Genomic DNA, 27,798 nt, shown 5'->3' with positions numbered 1-27,798 from the left:
TAAGTTTTCAAACAGATTCTCCTTCAGGTTTTAAACCAGACGGCCTGCAATTTTACTTTTTCCTCTTTGCAATCTTGTCCAAGAAAATAAATATAGAAGACACTGTTTGCTGTCTTTTATCTCCATCTAATTCCTCACTTACATCCCCACAAGTGAGTTTGACCTGACATAATCAACTGAGGAAGAAAATGAAACTCAAATGAAAGTCAGACTCAAAATGAGAAAACCAAAGAAAGCCCACAAAAAACAAAAGTCCAGGAGGCCTGAATTTCTGGTCCCCAGTCTGAGACAGCCTCGGGAGCCCCACAGGAGGTGCAGGGACTGCTGTGGAGCCCTAGTGGGAATCCAGACCCATCTGGATTTTCACATATCCAAAACAGTTCAGTTCCCAAGCTACCCAAATGTGTGAGCTTTCGCTGCATTTCTGCTTCATTACTCTTTGAAATGAAATAAGGACACAGCTGTACCTCAATTTAAATCAGTGATTGCTCTTCACTCTGATTCTCTATGGTGCCTACAATCTAAGACAATCAAGCTGCTGTTCCACACAGAATGAATCCTTGCTGCTTTTCTAGGACTGTGCCTACATTCATTCCATTAAGAATTAAGCATGCAGTGAAATAATCACATTGGGGATGGCTGGTGGATGTTGCTGGTCTTAATACACCACTAGGTGAACACTTTGATTCCTCAGCTGACCTTTCCAAGGGACTGATCTATAATTTGGGCTGGGCTAATCCTTGGGCATCATGTGCACAGTCTGAGTCAGGGTGAAATCTTGCTATTCTAGGACTATGCTGAAACAGAAGGTCTGACCCATGATCCAGCTGCTGGGAGAGTCACCACAGAGCCATGTGACCTGACCTCTGCTCTCTCCTGCAGTTTTCCTGCTTTTTTGCTTTCCAAGAAAGCAAGTCATTTCCAGGACATACACAAACCCATGAATGTCAGTTCACTGTGTAATGTTGGATTTTGCTGGATTCAAACAAAATGGTTATTAACATCAGACAGACTTTAGTGGGGTGGGATGACCCCCATGTGAAATTGCCCCAGATGTGCCTTTTGGTTCCAAGCTTTGCGCACACCAGCATCAGCCTAAGGACTCTAGAGCAGCAAAGGCTGTGGGGCTGCAGAACAAAGACACCAAGCTTTCAGCTTTTAAATTCACCCCAAACAAAATGCAGAATAACTTAGTGCATTTGCTATTTGCAGTGTGAGCTGTCTCCCTGGACAAGAGATCAGGCTTTTACCTGCTCAGGGAGCAAGACGAGTATTGGGAAAGAATCAAGACAGCTGTTCCTTGCTGCAGATCACTGAGAAGGCAGGAAGTGACAACACTCAGACAAGATTTGGAGTCTGAACAAAGAGGGTCCTCTGCCCTCGGTCCCCACAGTGTCACAAGGTACAGTGTCACAAGGACAGAAACATTATTTGTTGGGAAACCAGGGCAGAAAGAGCTTCAAATTTTCCTAGGCCTGATTGTCATGAAAGAATAATCAATTTTTATGGTTCCTTACCTAATGAAGGATGGGGGGGTGGTGCTGATTTCTTAGACTAGAAGTATTTCTATGAGGTAATGGATGCTAAAGAGGAAAGTCATATGGATCATACCTCCCACAAAAAAGCGGTGGGAATGAAAACATCTTAAAAGATGCTGGATTCTCCTCAGAACCAGATAACTTACTTTAGTTCAGAAACTCCCTCCCTCAGAATTTAGGGATAATCCAGGAAGGGAGCAATGAAGAATCTTAATACTGGTTGAATTTACTCTTAGTAGACTAAGAAAATTTAAAAGAGCATGAGTTCACTGTGGTATAGGAAAATTAAATTTTCTACTTCTGGGCAAAATATGGCTATTTAAGAATAAATACAATTATATGAATGTGTGTGTTCAGAAAATGTATGTGTGCTGCATTAGTTTTGAAAAACAAAGGGAAAAGGGCCACTAACCTTAAGCTGAAGTTGCCCATTTTGGGGAAGTTTTTCAAATAAATAGTAAATCTTCTCCCTAGGCGAGTCTTTATCTGTGGCAGAAAGAACAGCACTAGAAAGAATACGAGTATCACCCATATTTATTGCAATTTCAGCCTTCCTGTAAAAAAAGGAAAACACCTGAGTTGATATGAAAGTGGGAGGCATTACTTTATCAGAGCGCACTTGTACTGACTGCTACATTCCCCACCTTCAACGGTTAAGCAGTGATATTCAATATCCACTGTACTGAGTGACTAGTAGACACATGAAGTGAATTCTTTCACTTCACGTGTTCAAGTCTGAAAGAACAATGAGATAGCAACAATAAATAGGGTACTAGGTAACATTTCCAATTGCTTTTGCACATGTAGAACTTCTGTGCAATAACTTCTTTCCAATATTGCATTTGACAGTAACAGTGCCATGTAGTAAGCGGGCCAGGAGCCATCATTCTAATTCACAGACAGAAACTCACTGAGAGACATTAACTGACTGACTCATACTGCACCCAGTGCGCCGGTCCCCTTGGGGATATGGCATTCTGAGTTTGGTGCCGTTAGGTAATCTGTGACCCTGCATGTTACTCATCCTCTCCCCACTAATGCTCTGGAAGCTTCAGTTTGCAGCAAGGCACCTCATCCCAGCACCAGGGCTGTCAACTGGTTGATTCCTGATATAGTGACCTGTAGACTGGTGCATCAAGCAGCCAGGCAGGGGCAGCTGCTGCTTCCACCCTGGACACTGCTTCTGCAGGGCCTCTGCACTCACAGATGATTCAGCATCTTCTCTGGTATCAACCAAGTGGGCAATGGATCTCTTTCCACCAGTGTATCAGGCTCTGGGCTGTGGCTGCACTCTGGCAGCTTTGTTTCTGAGACACTGGGTACCTGGATTTCTTGGGGCCCAAATCAAGGACATTGAGTAGCACCAACTGGCTCCAGCCACCTTCGGTTCCTCTCCTGAGAAGCCAATGCCTGAATATCTCCGGTAACAGCCTCCCTCACTCAGGGAGGGGTTGTTTCACCCACCCAGGACTAACGTTTTCCCAGGCAATAGTAGATTTTCACCTACCTCTTTACTGGAGAATACTAATCCCATAACTCTAGAAAACTAACGAATCTGTTGGTTGGGAGCTTACTGAGATTTGTGGCACCATTTATACAAAGAAATAGATTAATGAAAACAGGAAGCTGATGTGCTTAAGAAGATAAATGGTTTGGTAGGAAAAAGTATCAGAGAAGACAAGAGTCCCAATAATCTAGGTTACCCTAAAAGGGGCCTTGGGACAAGGATGGTGGTGTGAGTAATTTATTTTGAAAGTATTCCCAGGAAGCTATATTTTTTTAAGAAACAGAATCCTGCCCAGGCTGGCCTTGACCTCTGGGCTCAAGAAGTTTTTATGCCTCAGCCTCCCATGTAGCTGGGACTACAGGCACATGCCACTATGCTCAGCTACTGGGGATCATTTAACAAACCATGCAGAATGTGACTCAGATTAAGCTTCCGGAAGCGAGGAAGCTGGGAAGTTTATCTTATCCACTTGTCCCCAGGGATAAAGGCAGATCCCACAGAGCTCTCTGCTATCCCTGGGTGTGGACTGCACTAGCCACTGCAGCTCAGAGACAGCCTGCAGTGGAAATGTGCAGCAAGGCACCACGGGCTCCTGGGGCCGGGCATGGACCCTCCTCCTCCTCAGGATGTGCCACTGGCACGCGGAAGAAGAAAGGGGCCAAGTGAACCAGAGCACCTGCCGTAGGACCTCAAAGAACTACAAAATAACCATGTCAAATGCTGCAGCACTCTCTAGTATGGGAGAAGGGCAAGAGACTACATGGGGAAACGGAAGGTAGTTTAAAGGCAACAGCTTTAATGGAGAGGTTGGAGGCAGTAGGCAGAAATCCAAGAGGCCACACAGGTTGCTCTTCCAAAAGGTGTGGCATGGGCCGGGGACTGAGCTCAGTGGTTCCGGCACCTACCTCGCAAGTGCAAGGTTCTGAGTTCGATCCCTGGTACCAAAAAAAAAAAAAAAAGGTGTGGCAGTGAAATGAATGAGAGCGACGGGGCTCCTCTGTATTTTTAGAGTGAGAATAGCGGCTTGCAATAATGATGACGTGAACATTTATGGTCGCTCATGTGTACTAGCTGGTCTTTCAAGCACTTTTACATATTTTGATTCATGTAGTCTTTGCAACAACCCCATGAAGAGGATACTGACAGCACCGCCATCAACACAGAGCTTAACAGAGATGCAGACCGAGCTGTTCTAGGTCTGATCACTGGTAAGTGGGGAATTTGAGCCAATCTGACTCCAGTATTTGCTCGCTTGACCGCTAACTATATCCGTGTCTATCAGCAGGAGGAACAAAAAGGGAGAAATCAAAGATGCAAGAGGGAACAAATAACAGAATACTAAAATGTGGAGGAGATGAGGTGTGATCTACTCAAGGACACAACTGGAAGGGAAAGGGAAAGCATCACCTCCTGTCCACAGGAGAGGAAGAAATAAGAAGGCAAAGGAAAGGGAGAGATTTTGAAAAAAAATGATAATACCTGAGGTGACAGATATCCCAATTACCCTGACCTGACCCTAAAACATTGTAGACGTGTATAGAAACAACACACTGCATTCCACAAATAGGGTCTGTTGTGTCAATTAAAAATAAAAGATAGGGGTTTTTTTTGTTTTGGTACCGGGGATCAAACTCTGGTCCTTGCGCTTGCGCAGCAGGCAGCGAAACCACTGAGCTAAATCCCCGGCCCATAAAAGATAGTTTTGTAAAGAAAAGAATAAGGAGAGTTTTAAGTAGATAAACTAATCTTTTAGTTTTTATAATTGTACTTCATATTTTGAATCATAATGCAAAATAACAATGAGAATATCATGTTTAATTTTTCAGTATTAAATGACTAAAAATCACTAGAATTTACTAATGAGCTTCATGATCAGATTTTATTGCCATGTTCCAGAATGAGTAGAATACGTTGCTAACACAGTGTATTACGTGTAAACTTACTAATGAAAACAATGCAGCTAATATAAAAAGTTACACTGAAATGGATAATAATGTCAGACAGTCTTAATGCTGAGCAATATTACATTTGCTGAGTCTTCTGCTTTTCTTAAATTTATTTTTTTACTGCTTTCCTATTATTTTATTATGGCTGGTTTAATACTTCTTCTTCCTTTTTTCTTCCTTAACCAACTACATAGTTAAAGACTGTATGCAGAAATGCACTTAATTGTAAATAAGAATGCCTGGTAGTAAACATCTACTGGTTTTTCCTAAAAGTAGGAGAAATAGTTATAACCATTCAAAAAATAAGAGTTGGTTGATTACAAAAGAGAATCTGGTATGAATTCAAGGGGGCTCCTTGAGGGACCTTTTGTCACTTTGTTATGCACAGTAGCGCAGAATTGAGCTGGTGACTGTATGATGGGGGAAAGAGGTGGCTATAGCCTCCTTAAACATTATTATGGTTATTTAATCAGATTAATTGTACTAATTAATGGAGTTCATATGACATGTCCATACACATACATAACACGCTTTGATTGCATCCACCCTCCCTACCCACCCCCGAAAAAGGATTAACTGGATCCATTCTCCTCTCCTTCTCCCAGTAGCCCATCATCTACTTTCAGGTCATAAAAGAAGGGATTTCTGAGGCAGAGGCTTGGTGATTTTGTAGATGTGGCTGTCTCGGGAGGTTTGGTAGCACGAATGTGGCCTCTGGGGTCAGTCAGTCAGAGCTGAGGATGCCTGGTGTGAGCAGCTTTACCTCTCTGATCCCGGCTTTTCTTGGTGAGGACAGTGATACCTGATTTCCCCAGTTTGTGTAAGGATTTAATTAAATAATATGTGAAAGGATCTAACACAATGTCTGTCATAAAGTAAGCACTTAATAGATGCCAGTTGTCACTCCTTGCCCTCTCATAAAGTAAAATAATTAGGGAAAGGATCTGCAATATTGCAATACCCTTAATATTTTCACCTATGTAAATCAAAGCCAAACCAGTCTGCCCTTCCAACTAGGGAATAACGACTTAAGAAATTTGTGGTAAATACTGTTGGTCAAGTCGATGTCTGTAAAACAATCCTCCAAAAACTTATCATCAGTATTTCCCATAATGCTTTTCCATTTTTGTTTTTGTTTTGTCACCCTGGGCCTCAAACCTAGGGCCTCCTTCATGCTAAGAAATCCATGATGATTTTTAAGGACCTACCTGATGGCTCACAAGGGAACAGTGAGTGAGCAGGCATGATAAGGAAGGGACTTCTTTGAGGTCTCCTTCTCTGCAGCATGCAGGACACTTTGGAGTTCTATGTACTTTCAGGAAGTTGTTCAGTTCCTGATAAAAACTCAGACTGCCCACCTGATGCCTCTCACTGGTGCACCATTGAATAAAGAGGTAACGCTGTCTAGGAGCCAGACACTTATCTACACCTAGCCCTAGAGAAGAGCAGGGCTTCCTCACATTCTGCACAGTTCTGTACAGTTGCCAGGTGTGAAAGTAATGGCCAGAACTAGACATACGCAACTCTGAACCTTACAGTCAAACTCTGAGTAGCTAGAGAGGGAGGTCATGAGAAAGTCTGTGGTTATGAACAGCAGAATGTTTAAAGTGCTCATTTTGACATGAGGTACAGGGGTGTTGATTCTGATATGGAGCACAGCAGAAATGTGGGAGTGGGAGACCAAGGGGCACAAGATGATGAAGGAGAGGGACTGAACACACAGCTGCATGCCTGACCAAGCCGATGTGAGGACTAGCTGCAGCTAACAGGAGCACGCTTCAGTTGAATCTGTCTATCAGCTGCACTTTGATGAGCGTGTGCGTGTGTTTACATGATTAGTAGAATGCACATTCTATCCTGTATGTTCAGTCGTTCTTACTTTTCATACCTAATTCGAATTTTTAGAGAAGAAAATCAGATAATTAAAGGATTAATCACCATGTGTGGTGGTATGCTCCTGTGATCCAAACTACCATACTTGGGTTCAGTCCCCAGTACCATCCAAAATCTAACTGTTAAACAGAGATAATGTTAAACCAGCATTTGCACTGAAGGCTCCCAGTGTCTCGGGCAGAGCACAAGTGACAGCAGGGAACTGTGGAAGAGGGGCTGCTTCTTAGGGCACACACATGCCCTCTATACGGAGTGCTCCAGACTTCATAGGATTTTACAGAAATCTGAAAGGAACTCTTGTCAGGAAGCTTACTTGCTCAGTGTTGGTTTCTCATCATTGACTGGGGTAACCTCTACTGAAATGGTTCTAAGTATCTTGTGTTTCCCGTCAGACAGCTGGATTGTGAAGTCATCAGCAAGGCTCTCCGAGTCATCATGCATGTATGTCAATCTCATTCCTGCAAGAAGGAAAAGCCAGAGGGAAAGTAAATCTTTCTCATGCTTGAACCATCCCAACACATCACAAGTAATCTGTTCTAATTTCTGAAATTGGTTTGTGAAATAAAGGACTGACTTCATAGCCAATTAAAGATTTTTTGCTTAAATAATTTAAAATTTAATAGGGTCTTAATTTAAAATCAGTATGGAAAGAATTTATTAGTTGTTGGTGTGTTTAAATGAAAGTAAAAAAATGAACAACTGGAGGAAAATTAGAAAATTAGAGCCCTATCTTGAGCCAACTACCAGCTACAAATTCTAAGTAGATTGAAACTTAAATACAAAAACTATATTTAACTATATTTTTAAAACCTACCTAATACTCATATAGAAATGCAAGAAACTCTGAATATCCAAAATTATCTTGAAAAACAACATAGTTCTACTTGTATTACATTGAAATCAAGTTTTTTAAAAAAATAGGAAACTGGGACATAGATCTTTTGTGAAAGGGAAGGGGACCAAGAGTGGCTAGATGGGGGGAGCATGGTGGGGCAGGGGGATGGAAGAAAGATTAAGGTGCACTCTATGCATGTGCCAGTCCCCATGCTGAACATAGTCATGTACTGCAAACAGGTACTAATAAAGCTTCTAAAGGAATCCATTAAAGAATAAAATTACAGTTCAGGACACCCATAGAAACACTGTAAAATGAAACAAGAAAGTATACTTATGAAAAACTATATTTTCAATTAATATTCAAAATGTAAGAAAATTCTTATATTTCATAAGGAAAAAAGATTACATGAGATGGTAGCAGTTTTGTAAGTTCTACATATTTATGTGCAGGGATGTTTGAGAGAATATCTAGGGTTTTTTTAACATATGTAAAAATGAACCAAAGATAAAGTAGAGGTAAAAAATCTAATTTCTAGACTGTCACTAAAATATTAACCTAAGTATTAATGTATGTGAACATTTTTCATTTTTCTTCAAAGCGATTATGTACACAATGAGGATGTAATACTTATTTAACCTGATAATAGCAAACCTGATAACACTTTTCCTGAGAGTAAAGTTTGAATCATTATTTTTTTCCTTTGTCTTAAATTTGAAATTAAAGTATATTTGTAACATTATATTCTATTTTTTGCATTATGCAGTTTTTGGGTCATATCATCACTTGAGCTCCAGAACTTATTTCATTGCAATTGATAGAAACCAAGAAATATATGAATTAGCTTTTCAAATTCAAACATGAGGTGATATTGTGCAACTATTACAAAATAAACTTGGCGGGGGGGTGGAAAACCCACACTCTGATTGCAGAAACAAATAACTGAAAGGCAATAGGAAAACGCCAAACAAGTGCTAACATGAAGCCAGTGCAGAGAAGAAGGGGTCTGGGGATCCAGGAGGAGCTGAGCAGAAAGCCACATGCAGAAGGCACTGTCTTGCTAAACCAGAAGGGCCAGGACCCTCCAGGCTGAGAAGACAAAACACGAGGAGGACAAGGAAGAATGTGAGTAGGCAGACATTCTAGAACACTTTGCACAATTCAACCAAATCTTTGAAAGTCTTTTTATATGTAGAAAATGAGATAAGACCATTTTCTTTAAAACAGTGATTAAGAAATAATTCAGGTTTCTATTTCAAATGTTTCATTTCCCTCAAAAGCAAATTATCTTCTGAGAAGCTCATGAGTGTTTGTTATATATGGTTCTATATTTGTTTCAACTGTGGAAATTTTGGCAGACAAATTTCTTAATCCCAACTATTGATCCCAATAGTTTTTAAAAGGAATTTTTTATTATGACATTAAAAACTTGCACTAAACTACCAAAATCACAAGTGAAAAAAAACCATGTTATTACTTTTTAAATTATCTATTATTTCTAACTGGGGCTTCATGCTCTATGTTAATTCACAGCTCAAAAATAACCCTAACAGTGATGGCAAACCTTTTAGAGCTTTCAATGATACCAACAGCCTAATGTGGCATGCGTGCCATAGGTTCACCGCCACTGCTGACAGATAAATAAAGCAGGAACGTTATCTCATTACCATATATCTCTAAGATTTATTATTATCTTCTATGGGCTAAATTATTTTTAAATTGACAAAAAATTGTATGTATTTATGGTGTACAACTGTATCTGTATCTTTATCCTTGTGATATGATTAAATCAAGCTAAATAACATGTTATTTCATATACTTGCCAATTTTTGTGGTAAGGACACTTAAAAACTCCTTTCTGAGCAATGTTCAAGTATGCAATATCGTGTCATTAACTCTCGTCCCCAGGATGATCAGCAGGTGTCTTCAGCATACCCCTCCTGCCTAAGTAAAACCGTGTACCTTTTGACCACCTCCCACACCCTCTGCTCGTCAGCCTCTGGTGGCCACCATTCTATTCTCTGCTTGTATGAGTTCAGCTTCTTTAGGGTCCACGTCCAAGTGGAAGCTAAGTTATTAAATCAACAACAACTGAGTAAAAGTGGGATGTGAATTACCACACTTGAATAGTTCCATGGAAAAGTTGTGAACGAGCTCGTGTTTCTGGTCAGGGCCAGCCAGCTGCTTGTTCTGAAGCGAGTCTTTGCTGAACACCCTGTTGACGAGGAGGCCGTGATGGGGCTGGTGAGTGACAATGAACAGTAAGAGGTCTTTGGGGACGTCAAGGTCAGCAGCGCTGAGGACAGACGAGTCCAGCTCGGCCATCTGACCCTCAAACACCTGGATGGAACAAGCAGGAAGTCCATTGTATGTGAAACAGAACTTGTCTATTAGTTTCTTTTGACAAACTGCTAAAAAATTTCACTTGAAGATAAGCCTATTGCAGTTTTTCAAAGATATATATATATATATATATATATGAATCTCAAAAAGAAATTGCTGATTTAATAGGAACATAAAGAGAAATATGAAATCTATTAAGTGCCCTCACATTTTTCTAAAGATTTCAAAGATTGTAAAGTTGAAACTAGAATCTCCGCTTTCAGATACCAATCTATTATTTTAATCTCCTGAACTTCTATGATTTTCAATGTTTCTAACTGCTCTAGAAATAGCTGAAATATCTGCTACGCACACCAAGTATAATTGGTGGTTTTCATTTTTATTTACAGTACAAACTTCTTATTTCATTGCAGTCAACAATCAGGAAGGATATTTCTAGTGTTTCTTTTGATTCTGGCTCTCTCACCCCCCTAAACTCTCTCTTCTGATTCTCCTGAACCATTTCTCCAACTCTCCTTATACCTCACTTCAGGCGTCACAATCCTTTAGCCACAGAGAGAGTAGAATGCTTTTCATTTCACGTAGGATCTAGTCATTCAGAACTTGACCAGGTGGTACTTAGCTGTCTTGACCTTTTCTTCCTCTTATGGTGAGAATAGAGAGAACAAAGGAATCATTTTATTTTCTATTTTAAAATATGGCTAGATCGAAGTAATAGAAGTATACAAATTCTACACACTCCTCTTGCGAATCTACGCTGTCACCATGCTGCACGCTGTACTCTCAAGAATAAGCGTCAGGGGAGACTGAAGGGCTGCCTGTCCATCATACAGCACAAGGAAGAAAATGTCTAGCACTGATAGGCATCGACAGACAAGAAGCACACGAGCATGGAGGATATTGGAAGTCTTCAGGGCTGAGGGTACCACGGTGCCATCTTGAAGGATACATATGGCGCAGAATTGTGAAAGCACCCTTTCTTTTCACCTCTCTCGTTGACTTTGAAGGGATCCTTCCTGCAATCACTTTTTATGGAACTTCATAAGGAATTACTCACCACGAAGGATACTTTGGCTAAACTGATACTAATTCTTTTTAACTTATTACGACTAAGTCAGCATCATCGATTAATTCAGAATGATATATTCATGAAATTCTTTGATGGTAACTCACCTTTTTCCACATGAACTTTAATAAAGCCACTTAGAAACACATTGCATTATTCTTTGCAGAGCTTGACTATAAAGATTTTATTTACCTTAACTCACAGTGTGGCAACATTTCTGATTTACAGAACAGTGACTTTGTTCACAACATTACTAGGAAATGTTATTGAAAAAAATGGGATTGGGGGGAATACAACAATAAAAAATTTAGATCAATATATATAAAATGCCCCTTACTAGTAGATAAGTTTAGAATGGATTATAATTTAAACTAACACCTTTAATCTCTTTTGCAGCACAATTTGATGAAAGTCCAACTACCTACATCTTAGTTACTCTTATTGCTGAGACAAAATGCCCAATACCCAAAGTTAAAGGAGGAAAATTTTATTTAGCCCACAGTTTATAGAGGTTTCAGTCCAAAATCGGCTGCTCCAAGGTAGAGGGGCATGGCAAAGAAGAAACAGCTTATGGCAGATAGAACACAGCAAAGCAACAAGGGACCTTAACAGCATCTTTCTGTCCCTTTTATCCAGACTTCTTAGGGTGGGTAGCACTCACATCCTTAATCCCAGTCCCTTTGAACCTACAATTGCACCACGAATCAATCCCAGCACCACACACTCTAGATTTAGCCACCTCTGAAAAAAAAGCCCCACCTATAACTGCATGAGGCTTTGGGGGGGCATCTAGACACAAGCCATAACACTACACAATAAACAGATTTTTTTTTCTCCAGAAAGCAAAAATATGGTTATCATAAAAAATAAAATCCTCTGAAGCTTAAATTCAGCTCTACCAATGAAACAAGGGGCTCTGTATTTGTTACTCTACAACAGCTTCTCTGAGGAGCACACAGGTAAGAAGCATGAATCCTTCCAGGGGAGAGCAAGGTACAACTTCCCAGTGGCCTAATTATTTCAGAAGCCCCTACCCTAGACAGATACAAGACAATAGAGGTAGGCAGAGAAGAAATCATCTACAGTTTTCTTTTCTCACATATAATTACTGAAGGGCTCTCCAGAGAAACCCATGTGCCAACAGAAGAGGAGAGGCAGGAAGGAGCCGGCTCTGAAATTTCATGCTGAGGTGACTCTTGTACCATTAAGCTTCAGTTGGAAATTAGAATCAAATAAAGACTCTCATGTTTACAAAGTGATTGTTTTTATTTTTAAAAAAGGCAAATGAGGGCTTTGATCACTATCATAAAAAATGACAAAGATAGCAATGATGGCACATCTTCGTTATGGATCTACGGTGCTTGGCCATCTTGGTCAACATGACTACACCTCAGAAAAACTTGATAGGCATCTGCAGGTGAGGAAATGGAAGTGCAGAGAGAAACAGCCTACCCAAGATCTTACAGCTATTAAAAGCAACAGCCAAGTCTCGCTGTTTCCAAAGCCTGCATTCATTTCATTTCACTAGAATTTGCTAATACATATATCGGAACCAAATAATCACAAATGTTATATAATTGTTTAAAAAGAATTAAATAGTGATATGAAAAGATTTCCACTATACACAAATTAGGGTTTTTTTCAGAAAGTAAAAGGCAAAGTAGTACAAATTGTATTATCCCTTATTTGTAAGTAAAACACAGAGAAATCACAATACACGTACACATTTCAAGAATACACAAATTACTCAGGCTACTTAGTCCCTTTCTGCCTCATTTCTTCAGTTATGAAATAGCTATAAAATAATGCCATCCATCTCCTTAAAAGCCTAACACAAGAATTAAGTTGAATACATGTAAAGTTTTAGAGCCTACAACCTAGTAAGTGCTCCATCCTATATATATAGGTAATCAAGTAGTAGCATACATGCAATTGCTATAAGCTAGTAACTACTTTTATTATTATTACTATTGCTATTAATAAATTAATACATAGTTTCCAACTGATTGCATTACATGGCAGGATATGCCTTCCCTACTCATCACCAATTTAATGTGTTAAACACACCTACAACAATGCAAATGGACTAGGTGAAAATAAAAGTCAGAAAACAGTAAGAGAAAGGGAATATTCCAATATGTTTCTTACACTAATATTCTGTACTACGAAGTCAGGGGCTTCATCATTGGTGGGGTTGATCATAACATAAAACGGTGCCTCCAGGGAGCGGTGCTTCCCATCTGTGACGTACACCACGAACTGGTCGGCAGTAGGTTCTATCCTCAGATGCCTGGATTGCACATAGTTAATGTGCAAAGCTTTCATGTCTTTCCACTGAAAGGAAGCTAGAGCACACCAACACGGAACAAGGAAGGCAGATAAGAGATCAGAGGTTGCTACAACACCCGCCAATCACCAAGATAAAAGCAGATACCCATAGATCACACAGAAGGGTTCAAATTTGCATGAAAGACACAAAAGCAATGACTGCTAACCAAGATGCACAGGGACTTTATGACCACTCTTCAGAGTGCTGGAATGAATGCCAGGGACCCTGCCCCTTGATTAAACCGCTGCCTCTGCATGAGCAGTGCTTGTCATACTTGGGTGAGAAAGAGAGCACCTTTCACGCTTGGCGGGCACATCAAGCAACTGATGTGCCTTAACTGGGATTAGCTGACCTGATATTTAGATATCATGATGTGGACTGAAATCAAAAGAGAAAAAATACTCTAAGTTGTGGACTAAGTCACAGGAAAAATTGGGTAACCTTTAAAGCAATTAATCTGAAATCCAATTATCTGTCACACTTAAAAAAATATGCCTCAAAAGGGACTGGAGAATCCTTTACTTATACAATGTTGCCTTTGGAAAATTTTGCTTTTGCTTTCTATTTTTGTTTTGTTTGTTTAGTCTCTGCCTGAAATATAAGAGCTATTTAAATATGAGACGCATTTTGGTTTCAAAATTAATGTCATCTGCTCCAATGTCTCAGGCTTTCTCTGTGGTAACAATCACTATATATTTTCCAAGCTTTTGTACCAATATCTATTAAAAATGCTAAAAAGCCGTGAGACTGACACCTTGTGAGCTCCCACCAGATTAATTCTATGAGAGCCTTTAGAAACATTCTCTTCAGCATTTATTCTCATATTTTCCACAAGTGAATTTGCGTTTATCTTGGTATAAACTTGCATGCATGGAAAAGTCAGAATAAAAATTAAAATGAACAATAATAAGATGTGAAAGTATCAGCTATAATAATGTCTTGAGTGTATATGGTGCTATGAACATTTCCGATCTCCTTTCATTCTCCATACTAGATGTGATCTGACCAATCATATCCATAAAAAGTGTTATCACGGGTCATGCGACCATGACTTACCTATGCTGATCCCCATATTGCTTTTCTCAAACCCCACAGAAGGGAGCGTGTTTTCAAGGTAGCCAAACTGCGGAGGTGAAACCAAAACAAATTCCAAGTCATCTGCAACAGTGTCCGGGTCGGTGGCAGACAAATGGTGAATGGTAAGGGCCACTGAGGACCCCTCATCTACGACAAACATGGAACCTGTGCACAAATAACGATATAATTAGGCCTTAGCACGAAACCTTCTGACCAGAAAAGTGAGGACAAAGGGAACCATCGAAATTTCAATTCCGAAAAGCCTCCCTCATGCAAACACATTTCTGTGGGAGATGTTCATTTCCTTTGGCATAATTCTCTTTACAGTGAAAATATTCAGGGATAATGGGTGGAATTTAATTTGACTTGTGGAGATGTTGTTTTTCTTGTACAAGCAAGCCACATAATAATGGTAAGACAGAAAAAAATACTGAATGCTCCAGTACAGCACTTCACCCATTCTCAAAGAACTCTGATTTCCCTCGAGTCTCTACAGAGGTGACAAATGAAAATAAGAATTGCCAAACTGTTTTAATGATAAGCCGCTAAATGTAGTGCATGTACTCTTCAAGATCAGTTGTTACCTCTGTTTGTCAGAGTGTTAATTGCCTGAGAGCTATTATGAATTGCTCATAACGAACATTTTTCGTGCCTGGTGCTTAATTATTCTGCTGGGATAATGCTTCCTTTCCAGAACATTGCTTGGGAGATAGTTTGCAAATTACAATAACATTCATACATATGCTGATTTTTTTTTTCTGAGAGACAGAACATATACATAACGCTTATGAAGAGACGACTTTCTAAAAAGCAAATAAGGTTAAATGTATATAAACGGTCTCTCTGGTATACTCATTCTAATAGAAATTATTATGGATAAAATAAATCACTCTCCAGCAGGCAGAAATTTATATTTTCCCATGTGAAATAAAACCAGAATATTTTAGAATTCCAGTGTTGTCCTTGTCCCAAAGCATGTGTGTTCTCTGTCTCCTTCTCTCTCCTTTTCTTTCCCTCCCTCCTAATATTTAACTAAGTAATTCTTTTGCCTTGTAAGCTTTTATAGATTTGGGGTTTTCTACAAGTTTCTATTGAGGCAATTATTAGAAGGCAATTGTTTATGGTATTTTGCCTGTAAATAAAGTATATTATTTCACTGGCCCACAGCTACAACAGTAGGTAAGATAATAGTACTTTAACAACAACAAAAAAATTGTCACCTATTGCAATTGAAGGAGGCTGATTGTCTACTGGATGTACTGTGATGTTGAGATCATACATTGGAAAGGACTCATGAAGAGGAACAGATGGATTAGGTCCATTGTAGCAACAGTCATTTACAAAAGGGCCAGCTTCTTGATCCGAAACCACCAATGCAATGGTGTCAAAACAAGGCACCAGGCCAACCTCGCCACCTGGAAGATACAATGATGGCCGAAACCTGACTTTTTTAAAATATAGAAAACCAAGGTGAAGTCTAGTTACACCTCTTCTGCAAGCACTGAAGACAAGGGAAGGAACTTATGTGGATAAAATGTAAAACCCAATTTTATCACTATGACATTAAATATAGTCGTGAAAATAATGCAAAAATGCCTGTCCATCTGTTGCCTCCAGTGAAAGCTCTGCCAGCCATCTACCACCATATGGAGGGCAACCTAGGGCTAACAAGGGTCTGACAGTTCACAGATGAACAAGGGAAAGGCACGAAGCTTGACTGGTGGTGGTTTCATTCTTCCCTCATAATCCTTTAGCATTAGGATCAAACTCAGGGAGAAGTAGAAAGCACCCTTGTCACGCCCTTGTCCCTTTGATGATTGTCTTTCCATTTGTATTAACCATCTTAAATAAATAACCAGCAACCATACAGTGGTTACACGAAACAGAGGTCTCTGAGTAGGTGAAGAACAATGGCGACCCCCATTTTGGTCATTTATTTCAATATATCCATTTCATATAGTAGCCAAGATTTTTTTTTTAAAGTAGCAACTATGCCTGGAGAAGAAGTGGCATTTACTTTCATTTTCTTCTCTGTGCTTTATTTTAGTCTTACTGTGTAAGATTCAAAATGACCCCAGCTTGAACAGCAAGAGGAAGAAGGCAGAAAATTCTATAACTTATTAGCACACAGGACGTCTCCTGAACACAAGGGCATAGCATAGGAGCACTTGCTCTCTGGGGACAGGAAAGCCCTGCTCATGCACTCTTCAATTCTCAGGCATCACCTTTGACCTGCCAAGAGGGGAGCAGTTAGTGCTGTGAGCTCCCATGAGCCTAGGAACCAAAAGATCAGTGACTTCATCTCTTCTCACCAGGTACACTGGACAAATCTGCAGAGTACGGTGCTTGATATCATTTTCCCTGTTCAAAAAACATGACAAAAGACATCCTACAGATGATTTTATTGATCAACTAAAAGATTAAAGGATGATAAACTGGAAAACAGGGTTGAAGCTCAGAGAGTTAGAAAGAAACAATCTGTGTTCATCTTTGGGAGAAGTCAAAAATAAGGAGGCTCTCCCCTCTTCACGTTAGTAAAAAAAAATGGCTTGAAATATTTATTCATCACTTATTCACTTGATAAACATTTATTTAATGCCTAAAATGAAACAGTGTCCTGGGTGCTCCCACAGAGAAAAAGGCTGATATTTCATAACTGTCAAAAGCATTTCAGGAGAATTTCAAACGTCAAAAGATTGTGTCAGACAGTCTCAGGGTGAAGAGGGACACACAGTGTGATCAGAGTATCACAGATGTGTGTGTACTGGGTTGAGCCATAGGAAATTCTACTATTGAACCTTTTTAAAATCTGTTAAGTGACAATTTCATTTACTGAAGTTCTGATAACTAATGAAACCATTCCTAAGACTGCATGCAAATAAAAGGATAGTGAGACATCACCTAAAGAAGAGAAGTCTGACCAAAAGAGGAGAAGCTCCTATATTAACCAACCACAGGACAACTGGTTCCCTAACAAATCACTGTTTTCCAAAATACATATAAAATATTATATCAAAATGTTTTCTCCTATTTCCAAATTAATCCTTAGCAGTCTCTATCCCTCCTCCTTCAGATCCCTCCCTACCTCACTGCTTGAATTCTCTCTCTTCAAATAAAAAAAGTGACTTGAATTCTGGTAGCCCTTTCTTCCTGTATCACTCAGCTGACCTAATCCACTCTATTGTACTTCCTCTACGGAATTTTCAATTTAAAGAGGCATATGAATGAGTAAACAGGAAGTTGGAATAGTGTATAATTAATTCCAGCAAGAGGAAATATCTGGTATTATTACAGAGGAAGTATCCTACCCCAGACCTCAGAGGATGTGCAAGGGGAGATAATATGATGATGTGCAGATATGTCCCGCTGGCATTTTTGCATGTGAATGGGTTTGTCCACCCATTTAAGTCAAAATCTTTCACAGCAGGGCTTGATTACACTCCATGTAGATGCACAGTTCCTGGGGCTGTGCCTTGTATGAAACACTGAATTAGTTTTTTCTCTAGTTGTTCTCCTTCACATGGAGAACAAATATCACCTGAGTAACAATATACTATGATGCCAGAAATGTAAGTGTGGTGCTGATGCACAAGTGTTTGTTATAGATCCATCTAATCTGTGTTCACACTGTCATATGCTGCAGGCAAGAAATGGAAGATACCGTCTTTGCTTTTTAAGAACTCAAAAAGTGGACTAGTTTACTTCTTAGGAGCTAGCTGATGATCAGCAAACTTTGGAAATTAATAATATTATTTCCTTGATTAACTTCAAACATTTCTATTTAAATTGAATCCATAAGGTACAGTGGCCAAAAAGTCTTCTTCAAATTGAATAAAAGAGAAGCAGCAAGTGACAACTGTTGTTTCTCCACTCTTTGAAATTCTCTGTAATACTGAGATCAGAAAAGCTTCTGCATATGATGATCATACTTGAACATGGGATGCAGGCTGCAGATGTATAATTTTTTATGTAAACCAGCATGAATTATCATTGTCAGGTTATGGGAGCCCACACCAAGGAGTAAAGTTAGGACTCCCATGCTGCCTGCACCCCCTCACTCCTCACAATGCTGTCACTTACCCGTGTGTTTGTACGTCACGGCTCCTGAGATGACATCTCCCTGAGAGAACTGATCCACTTTGACTCCTGCCTTCCTCACCACCCCATGCTGGGGTTCTCGGGCAATCAAAAACATCAGTTTGAAGTCATCACTGTCCATGTCAGTAGCAAAAACAAATTCATGAGTGATGACCACCTCTCCACCCTCTGAGCAATGCATCATGGGGATGAGGCCAGCCTTTAGGATGGGTGGCTCATCATTTACAGGGAATACCTATGCAGAAAAAAAGATGCACATTTTCCAGGAAACAAAATGAAATGACAAATTGTCCAACTGGTAACCCATAGCTCATAGTCCCAATGACAGGTATTTTCAATCTCCCAGTCATAGGAAACAACAGCCATGGAATACAGCCAAGCAGGCTGCATTTTCCAACTTTCCCCTTATGGACCATCTTATAGGGAATGGCCCGTGTGAGAGGCAATTTAGGTAGGAATGGGAGAATCTGGTTATGGTTTGGGACTCCAAGCTCTCATTCCTTTCCAAACATACTAAAAATAAAATGTAGTATAAAGTATTTCTCACCACAGCCCCTGCTGCCATTGTTAAATCACGCATATTCACCAGGAATTCTGATCCTGGTGGTCTAATGCATAAACATTCACAGCATTGTGTCTTTTTATTTCAAAAGATTTAGTGATTACAAAGCTTTCTTCCACCCTCAACTCCTGCTACCCTGCAAGTTTCCCTGGCATCACACTAAGCTGCAGGAGCATTTCAGATGCTTTGAGCTGCATGTGAAATTGCATAACCAAGTTTCAACTTGACACACATGGGAACAACCTGGTGTGTGCCACCAGAGCTTTGCTTTCTGTCAGGTTTGTCTGGGAGCCCTTTATATTTCTCTCCCCTACACTTCAGCCAAAGGGATCTTTTTCAAATGTCACGGCTCTGCAGGGACCTTCAGCGGCTTCCCAGTGCTCCTCCGGTGGCTCACTCACACCATTCGTGGGGTGCCTTCGCTGCTGCCCTCCACTTTCACTCCTGCATACGGCCCTCACTGTCTCAGGCCTTTGCATTGTCTCTTGGCCAGCATGCTCTCTTTTTCTCAGCTAATTACTACTTTAGGTTCTATGTGGATTCCCTGACCACTCAAGCTAATTTGGGGCTCCTATTATTTACTCTCTTTTAGCACCTGTTTATTTTTTAGAATACATATAGTTTTTTAATGAATTAATTATTTTGGTGCTGATTTGTTGAATTCCTATCTTCATACTTGGCCTGTAACCTCTAGAAGACAGGGACCCTTTTTGCCTTGCTCATTATTGTGGTCCAAGCATCTGTTCTAAGACATGGCATAAAGAACACACATAAACATTTGCTGAATAAAGGAATGAATGTGTACAAATTTGAATACATGCTCTAATTATCCTTCTGTTTAAAGAAGCTAACAAGTATAAAACAAATACACATGAAACTATTTTGACAGTTTCCTTCAATGGGTAGAGGGATGGGCTGATAAGAACCCCAGCTTAATTATTTAATCAAAGGTATAAAAACAGTATCTAATATCTCTATTTTTCTGTTGGCTTAGTAAGAAAAAAGTCTTTGTTCCTGTCTTTCATGTGAATTCATTAAAGACTTCTATTATTGTTTTGACTGTAAGGAATTTCACTGATCAATTCAAATGGATAATAAAATCCAAAGGAAAAGAATCAAAACATTCCTTTTAGATGAAAAGACCACAAACACTTGCCCCAAAATTGTGCTTCCAGCTTCACAGACCATGCCCATTTTTTTGAAAAGTAGCAATAAACAGATTCCTTTCCCAAAATGAACTGCATATTACCAGTAGTAATAAGAAGATGGTCAGAGATAGAAAACAGGGTTGGAGCTTTTTCCCTTGAAATTTGTTTTTTTGGGAAAAAAAACTCACTTCAGTTGAGCTTTCTGTGTATGTAAGTCTGCTGAAAAAGAGAACACGCCTTCATGAAGCTGAAATAACACATTGCTCTTCGCCAAGACCTCAAAGGCTGTTATGAGGGTGAAGTAGGGAAATAAAAGGAAAAGGGTCCATATCATCCCTGGTCCAGAAAGGTACTAGGACCTGTTGGCAGTGGATTCACCTGGCAAGGTAGAAATGTGGCATTGGTGAGGAGGATGCTGGCCTAGGTATCAAGGAATGGAGACGCCAGGCCAACTTACATTGTCAAATTCTTGACTTCAGACAAGTCACCTTATCTTCTTAGGCCTAAGAATGAAGCAAGGATGATGTCTTCCCCAGCCTATCTTAAAATAATAGATGTATGTGACATTATTAATGACTGTTTTAGTTACTTTCCTCATTGCTGAGACAAAATACTAGACACTCAAAGTTAAAAGAGGAAAGGTTTATTTAGCTCACAGTTTACAGAGGTTTCAGTCCATAATCAGCTGCTCCAAGGCAGGGTGGCATGAGGGGCACTGCAGAGGAGAAACCGTCCATGGAAAGCAGGCAGGCAAGAGTACATTAGCCCTATTTCTGTCTCATATTTTATGCAGGCTACCTAGCCTAGGGCAGGTGTAGCACTCACACCCTTAATCCTAGCCAGACTATGCCAAACCAATCAGTTAACTAATTTAGTAATCACAGACCCCTGATCCCAGCACCATACACTCTAGATCCAGCCACCTCTGAAAAGTGTCCCCTGCCATGACTGCACGAGGCTCATGGACATTGATAGATACTCTACAGAGGAATGGTAGAGTTCTCAGAAGTGCTTTCAGCATGTACTCAAGCTGTATGGGTATATTTTTCTTTATTTGTCAAAAAGGAGAAAAACAACCTCAAGTAGGCTGCGTGACAACATGGTCCAGAAATTCATAAAAGAGCTGCACACACTTGCATATATGACTTCTCCAAAAGCAAGGAAAATCTCAGTGATACAGTACTAGGCTAACTTGCCAAACTGATAAACAATCTTTCTGAGTATTACAATTCAAAATAATTACAAATAATTTAGACACGTTATGGCTTGTGTCTAGATGTCCCCCAAAGCCTCATGTAGTCATAGATAGAACTTTTCAGAGGTGGCTGGATCTAGAGTATCTGGTGCTGTGATCAGGGATGTGATGCTAGGATTGATTATTCATGGTGTGATGCTAGGATTAAGGGTGCCCCACCCTGGGTGTGAGTGCTACCCCCCCCCAAAGAAGGGTGGGTAGCCTGGATAAAATATAAGGGACAGAAAAAGGATTGCTGTCATCACTTGTTGCTTTGCTACTTTGCTGCCTTCTGCCTGCCATTAATGGTTTCTCCTCTGCAATGCTCCTCTGCCACGCTACCCTCCCTTGGACCTAGCCGATTATGGCTGAAACTGCTACAAATTGTGAGACAAATAAATCTTTCCTCCTCTAACTTTGAGTATTGGGAATTTTGTCTCAGGAATGAGAAAAAATTAACTAAGACAACATGGGCTCTATTACTTTAAAAATTAAGTATATGGTTTTGAGGTCTGAGTATTTATATCCTTAAATGGACTGGAGAGAAGAATATGCCCTTTGGAGAGAATAACATGCCCATTTCACCAACATAACCATGCCTAGCTCAAGGTGTAAGCAAGCATTCTTTTTTTTTATTTTTATTTTTTTGGTACTGGGGATCAAGCTTGGATCCTTGCACTTGTGAGGCAGGTGGTGGAACCACTGAGCTACATCCCCGGCCCAAGCAAGCATTCTTTTTTTTTTTGCTTTGGACTCTGTATGTTTTAAGTTATATCTGAGAAGTTTCCAAAACAGATACTTTATTTGAAGGAAAATCTTCTACTCACCTCAACATGTAGAACAAATTCTGCCCAATTTGTGCCATCTGTGACCTGCAAGCATATGTCATCCTTAAGAACTTCAGATCCATCATGTTGATACCTGTGGGGACAATATTTGTAACCAATCTTTCAAGAACACTGTGAGAGTAAATTGAGATGATGCATGACCAGAGAGTTCTTCCATGGTTTTGGACATGTGTTGAATGAATGAATGAGCAAAAATAGCATAATGATAAAGTCACACATTTAACTACACAAGTATCCCTCAATGTAAAATTGCTCTACCCTGGGAAAATGTGTTGTATATGTTGGTGATTTGTCCCCAAATCAAAAAGCAGGACTTCAATGACTGTGTGATAATGGGAACCACTTTGTGCAGCTCTGCCTACTTAAAAGCCTGGCTGGGGCCAGACAGACCCCAAAGTCCTGTCACAGACAAGGAAAAGTGGAATGCTATGTTGATCTGATGATTCCCTCTCCCACTTTCAAAACTAATTCTTCTGCCATACTCTCAATCTACCCAGCTGCTCTCTAAACCTTGACCCATGAATTACGTATTGCCTCCCCTTTGCCATTTCCCCTCTTCTATTTACTAGCTCTCTTCCTCTCAACCTATAAAGGTTCTTGAATCTCTCTCCCAGATTTAAAAACACCCTTCCTTGATCACCCTTGGCCCTATCGCCCTTTAATTCTCAGCCAAGTTCCTTGAAGGGATTGTCTAATTCTAGGCTTTCCATGGACTTTCCAGCCCACTGCAATTTATGCCCAGTAAATTCTAAATAGCTATTGAATTCATTGAGCCAAAATTTCAATAATCTGTTCCAGATACTAAGAAATGGAAGTCCCAGAAGTTGAAAGTAAAAGTTGCATTAAAGGGCCAGGGATTTAGCTCAGTGGTTTCGCCACCTGCTGCCCAAGTGCAAAGACCCAAGTTCGATCCCTGGTACCAAAAAAAAAAAAGTTCCATTAAATACAGTAGAGAATATTGAACGTATAAGATATTCATCAGTGGAAAAAAATCAGGACTGCATTTTACTTGGGATTAGTCTTCACCAGCAGGCTGAGTAGGAACTCAGGTATGGATTCTGATCCAACTGTGGGAACCCTCAGGCTTCTCACGCTTAGCCTCCTATGCTCTGTTTGGCCATACTCCCTGCTGTTTCCATCAAAGATAGACTGATGAGTGATAATGTGCTAATCCTGTTTGACTCTATCAGTACACTAAATGGTCAAGTGGACCTCAGGGCATACATCCAAAAGTGTGACTGTGGAGTCACGGAGATCTTCTTTCAAAACGTGACTCCTTCATGTGGGTACCTAGCTAAGTGACCTTGGGAAGCCCTGTAGACTTAGTTTTTAACTATAATATGAGAATTGAATCCTCTACCTTGCCAGGTTTAATTACTGTGAAAAAAATAAATAGTTAATTGCAAATCTCTAATTAGAGTACTTTAACATATAGTTCTAGCAAGTTCTGGTACTTTTTTTCTATCATTCATTCCCTAGTACAATTGCCTAAACAGAATTCTCTGTCTAACATATAGCTAAGACCTGAGAGCTCAAAATGAAAAAAAGAAAACAGAAATTTTAGTAGTAATAGGTATATAGTGAAAAGAGGTCAAGAAACTGGGAACTGTTAATCAAGGATGCAACTAAACTGTCAGGATTAAACAGATCCTCTTGCACACAAATCTTAATTCCTAGTCAACTATGCCTAATATTTCCTACTACATTTATCAAGAGGGTCAAGATTTTAATTTATAATTTGAGTTTATAACTGAAAAATTAGGTTGTCTGTTCACCTGATCATTCTTCTTAACTAGTTTGTATTGTTTTGTAGAGATGTTTTACTAAATTTTGTAGAAAAATGTCTTGCAGAACTATACTAGAGGAAATTTAAAACCTTAAGGTAAGAACTGTGTAGGCACATGAGGTAGAGATTTCTCCATCCCTGGCTCTTCGAAATCTGAGTACTACTCCATAGCCCACCTACCCACCCTGCTTGTTCACCTACAAAATGAAATAATAGGTTTCACTAATGACATTGATCAACAGAGTTCTATCCCAGTTTCCAGAGTTATGAAATTGGCTTTTCTTAGAGCTGGGAGTTTAATTATGTAGATTAGCCTCACAGATTATTTCGATCTCTATTCATCTTGTTTGACTGTTACCCCCTGTGATATGTGCAGTTGCAGCAAATTTAATATTCATAGCAATTAGTTTTTGTTATTCAAATATTCACAGAGCCATCCCCAGTGGCACAACAAGCCAAAGGAAAAGCAACTATTTAGAGGAAAAGAAAAATTTTGTCATTTCTAATTTTCAATTCACTCTTTAAAATTAGTAGATGTTACACTGGTATCCCTGAAAGAACTGTACACATTTTGTTTTCCTTACCCTGCCTCGTGATTGATCCAGAAGGGAGCCCAAGTATGTAAAGAAAAAGCCATGAAATATTCTAACCTAACTTTTAGGGTATGGAGGTCTTCCCAAGAAAACACATCCCCTGCATTCAGAGGAAATCCGTGTAGCTCCACCCTTCCACTCAGAGGCAGACCCTGCAGGGAGAGCCGGATGCCATCCAGCGTGGTGTCCACATCAGAAACCAGAATGTGTTCTGTGCTGATGATGCATCGATCTCCTTCTGCCACTCTCAGGCGGTTGGTGAGGACCTGGAGAGGAGGAAGGGAACGGTCAAAGACTTATTCCATGAGGAGCCCTGGACACAGAGCTCATTCATTGCTAGAAAACTTTCAATACCATCTCCACACATCAACTAATTGTTCCAATGTGTGGTAGAGAGAGAAATTCATACCTACACAATTTGGCCAAAATTTTTTACTATCTCCAGTTCTAAGCATTAATGTATACAAAGAAGTAAGGCAAATCCATAAATATGGAACGTTCTACATTTCATTTCTCTCAGAGCCTGTACAGTAGAATTAGCAATCAAATCAAATTGGTCACTGCCTGCAGTGCCAAGGTGAGGCAATAATCCTATTTAGAGCAACTTTCTAACAACAGAAAGCATAAGACTTGTTTGCCCCCATTTATTAATCATTAACTCTTCAGCCCCTGGGCTCTGGCCCACAAGAGTTCAAGTGAGTATGCCAAACAACATCCCAAATAACCACCACTCAGCCCAGCTCTCTGTGTTTATTCACTGTTCCTGTGGCTGGTTTCACTGAAGCTACTAATTTAAATTTTATTTCTCACGTTTGGTTCTTTAAAGTACTGTTTTATTTGCCCTGCACTGTAAATAAAAGAGAGAAGCCGTTATGCTATTTTAGCCTCATATCTTCTCAACTATTCCATCTGCCTTCAAGTGAAGTTAACTATTCCCTTCACCCTTTATAGTTTCCTCGCCAGATCACCCTTCTCTAGAAAGAGGCTTGGACTCCTTTGCATAAAATATTCTCCATGGTTGTTCTGGAAAGAGCTTTGACTTCTTTAGATGCTAGGCTATTTCATGGTCTGAATCTCATGGACAGAAAAGGGTGGTCTGACTAAAATCTAATCTGATTAACGCCAGAGAAATCTTAATCCACTTCACTACAGGGAATACAATCTATTCTCTACCGGGAACAGTGTCAGGGAATGGAACTAATTTAGATTCTTTGGTGTGAGCTCTCTGGCATATCTTCTACCAGAGTTCTCACCAGCATGAGAGATCAGGTGGGTGATACAAATGAGTGTGGTGAGCTGGGGGGAACTTTGGTGGCCAGAGAGCCCCACCACCTCACGGCTGCATGAGCTACATGGGCTCAGTGTTGCTAGAATTTCCACATTTTCAAGGGAACCCAAAGTCAGACTTGATAGGTAATCTCTTGAACCTTAAACAATAACAATTTGTTATTTTACAATATTGTTTAGGTCAATAGACCACTTCTGCATGTTGAGTAAGCCCCTGGGGCCCTAAATAAGCTCTCTGTTCCACAATCTTAGGCAAGTGTGAGGATGGTGGAAAACGACCAGGAAAGAGAACATCAGGGCTGACTATATTTCAGGTAGGTACCTGGAGAAGGTGACCTTGTTTCTTAGGATGAGAGACCTTGTTGGTTGATAATGGATGGGAACTTTTCCTGTGTCTTTATACTTCTGAGGGGAAATGAGCCCACTTATAGTCAACTAGTCAAATGTAGCACTCTAAAAGGGGAGGGAGGACAGCATACAGTACAAACTTGGTGTGAACCTTGGCCTCACAGAGAAGATTCACAAGCTACTACCTATTGTCTTTACAGTTTGGTTTTAATGAAAGACCCATGTCCTTTAAGATTTACATAAACATTGGGAAGCTGGACAGGGTAGGGCAAAAGCATCCATCTCAATTCATTTTGGAAATGAAAGAGTTGCTTTGGATTACACAGCAGCATGGTTGGCCAGTGCTGAGAACAAATCAGACCTTCTGGTTGCTAAGAGACCCCTCATTTAATCCTCTTCCTCTGATCAACATGTGAAACTCAGCAGAAAGAAAAGGAAATGAAAGAGATTTTGATAAAGCTTTGAAAACAATGCCAAATTCAGAAACTGGAAAAGTCTCACTTTTTAGCTAGAAAGTCTCCTGGGAGGTGAAGAAGGCCCTTTTCCCCTAATTTGTTTCCTATACAGCAGCTGGAAAATTTAAAAAGTGAGTCCTTCCCCTCCCTTTTCATTTTCCATATCAAAAATTGTACCTACCTTGGGAACCTGATTGTCCACTGGGAGAATCGTAATGTTAAAACAGATTCCATGCAAAGTGCCACCGTGTTGGTTACTGATAGAAAATTTGAACTGGACCTGTCGAAGATGGGGGCCTATGTCTTCCATGGGTGGCATGTAGGCCACTTTCAAATAGTTCACAGCATGCTGCAGAGCAGATTAAGATGGACATGTGAGTGTTGATTTGCAAAGGTCAGACACTTTCAGAGACCTAGGTCCAAGAGAACCACCTTGTTACATGATAATAAACACTGCAAATGTCACCATAGTCAATTTAAAGATTTCCAAGTTCTATTTTATGAATCACATATTCTACCTACAAGGAGGTAAAAGAATAAAGAAATTAAGTTAATATGTCACCAGGCAAAGATACATACACCTGTAATCCTAGCACTCTGGGAAGCTGAGGCAGGAGATTCCAAGTTCAAGCCTAGCCTAAGCAACCTAGCAACTTCATGAGATCCTGTCTTAAAACATTTTAAAAGTGCTCAGGATATAGCTCAGTACAAAATCCCTGGGTTGAATACTCAGAATTGCAAAGTGAGAAAAAAACTAAATATGTCAGTGCTTGAAAACAGCCAACTCTAAAAATGAAAGGAGACTTGTGTTTCCACTCAGTTCCACCATACAGTAGCTGTGTGATGTTGGTCAAGCTGCTTAAACTTGTTAGGCCTCTGGGTGTAAAGTGGACAAAATAATAGTC

General features: G+C 40.0%; 1 protein-coding gene across 5 annotated transcripts in view; it reads right to left on the bottom strand.

The window, feature by feature from the left end:
* Frem1 (FRAS1 related extracellular matrix 1) overlaps positions 1–27,798 on the bottom strand; it is a 369,630-nt gene that overhangs the window by 62,946 nt on the left and 278,886 nt on the right. For 4 of the 5 annotated variants that reach the window (XM_004838313.3, XM_087183903.1, XM_013069741.3 and 1 more), the window contains 10 exons: positions 27,075–27,242; positions 24,861–25,069; positions 22,404–22,497; positions 18,615–18,867; positions 15,755–15,949; positions 14,514–14,699; positions 13,277–13,473; positions 9,837–10,059; positions 7,198–7,342; positions 1,951–2,092 (listed from right to left, as the gene is read on the bottom strand). In XM_004838313.3, coding sequence (XP_004838370.1) covers positions 1,951–2,092; positions 7,198–7,342; positions 9,837–10,059; positions 13,277–13,473; positions 14,514–14,699; positions 15,755–15,949; positions 18,615–18,867; positions 22,404–22,497; positions 24,861–25,069; positions 27,075–27,242 — 1,812 coding nt within the window. The remainder of the gene's footprint in view (positions 1–1,950; positions 2,093–7,197; positions 7,343–9,836; positions 10,060–13,276; positions 13,474–14,513; positions 14,700–15,754; positions 15,950–18,614; positions 18,868–22,403; positions 22,498–24,860; positions 25,070–27,074; positions 27,243–27,798) is intronic. The other variant, XM_013069744.3, reaches the window with a different exon arrangement.

This window comes from Heterocephalus glaber, unplaced genomic scaffold (assembly GCF_053883595.1).
Source record: "Heterocephalus glaber isolate CG9 unplaced genomic scaffold, H.glaber_assembly_v1.0 deba00001481, whole genome shotgun sequence".
Lineage (NCBI taxonomy): Eukaryota > Metazoa > Chordata > Mammalia > Rodentia > Bathyergidae > Heterocephalus > Heterocephalus glaber.
This window is presented reverse-complemented; position numbering and strand designations above follow the sequence as displayed.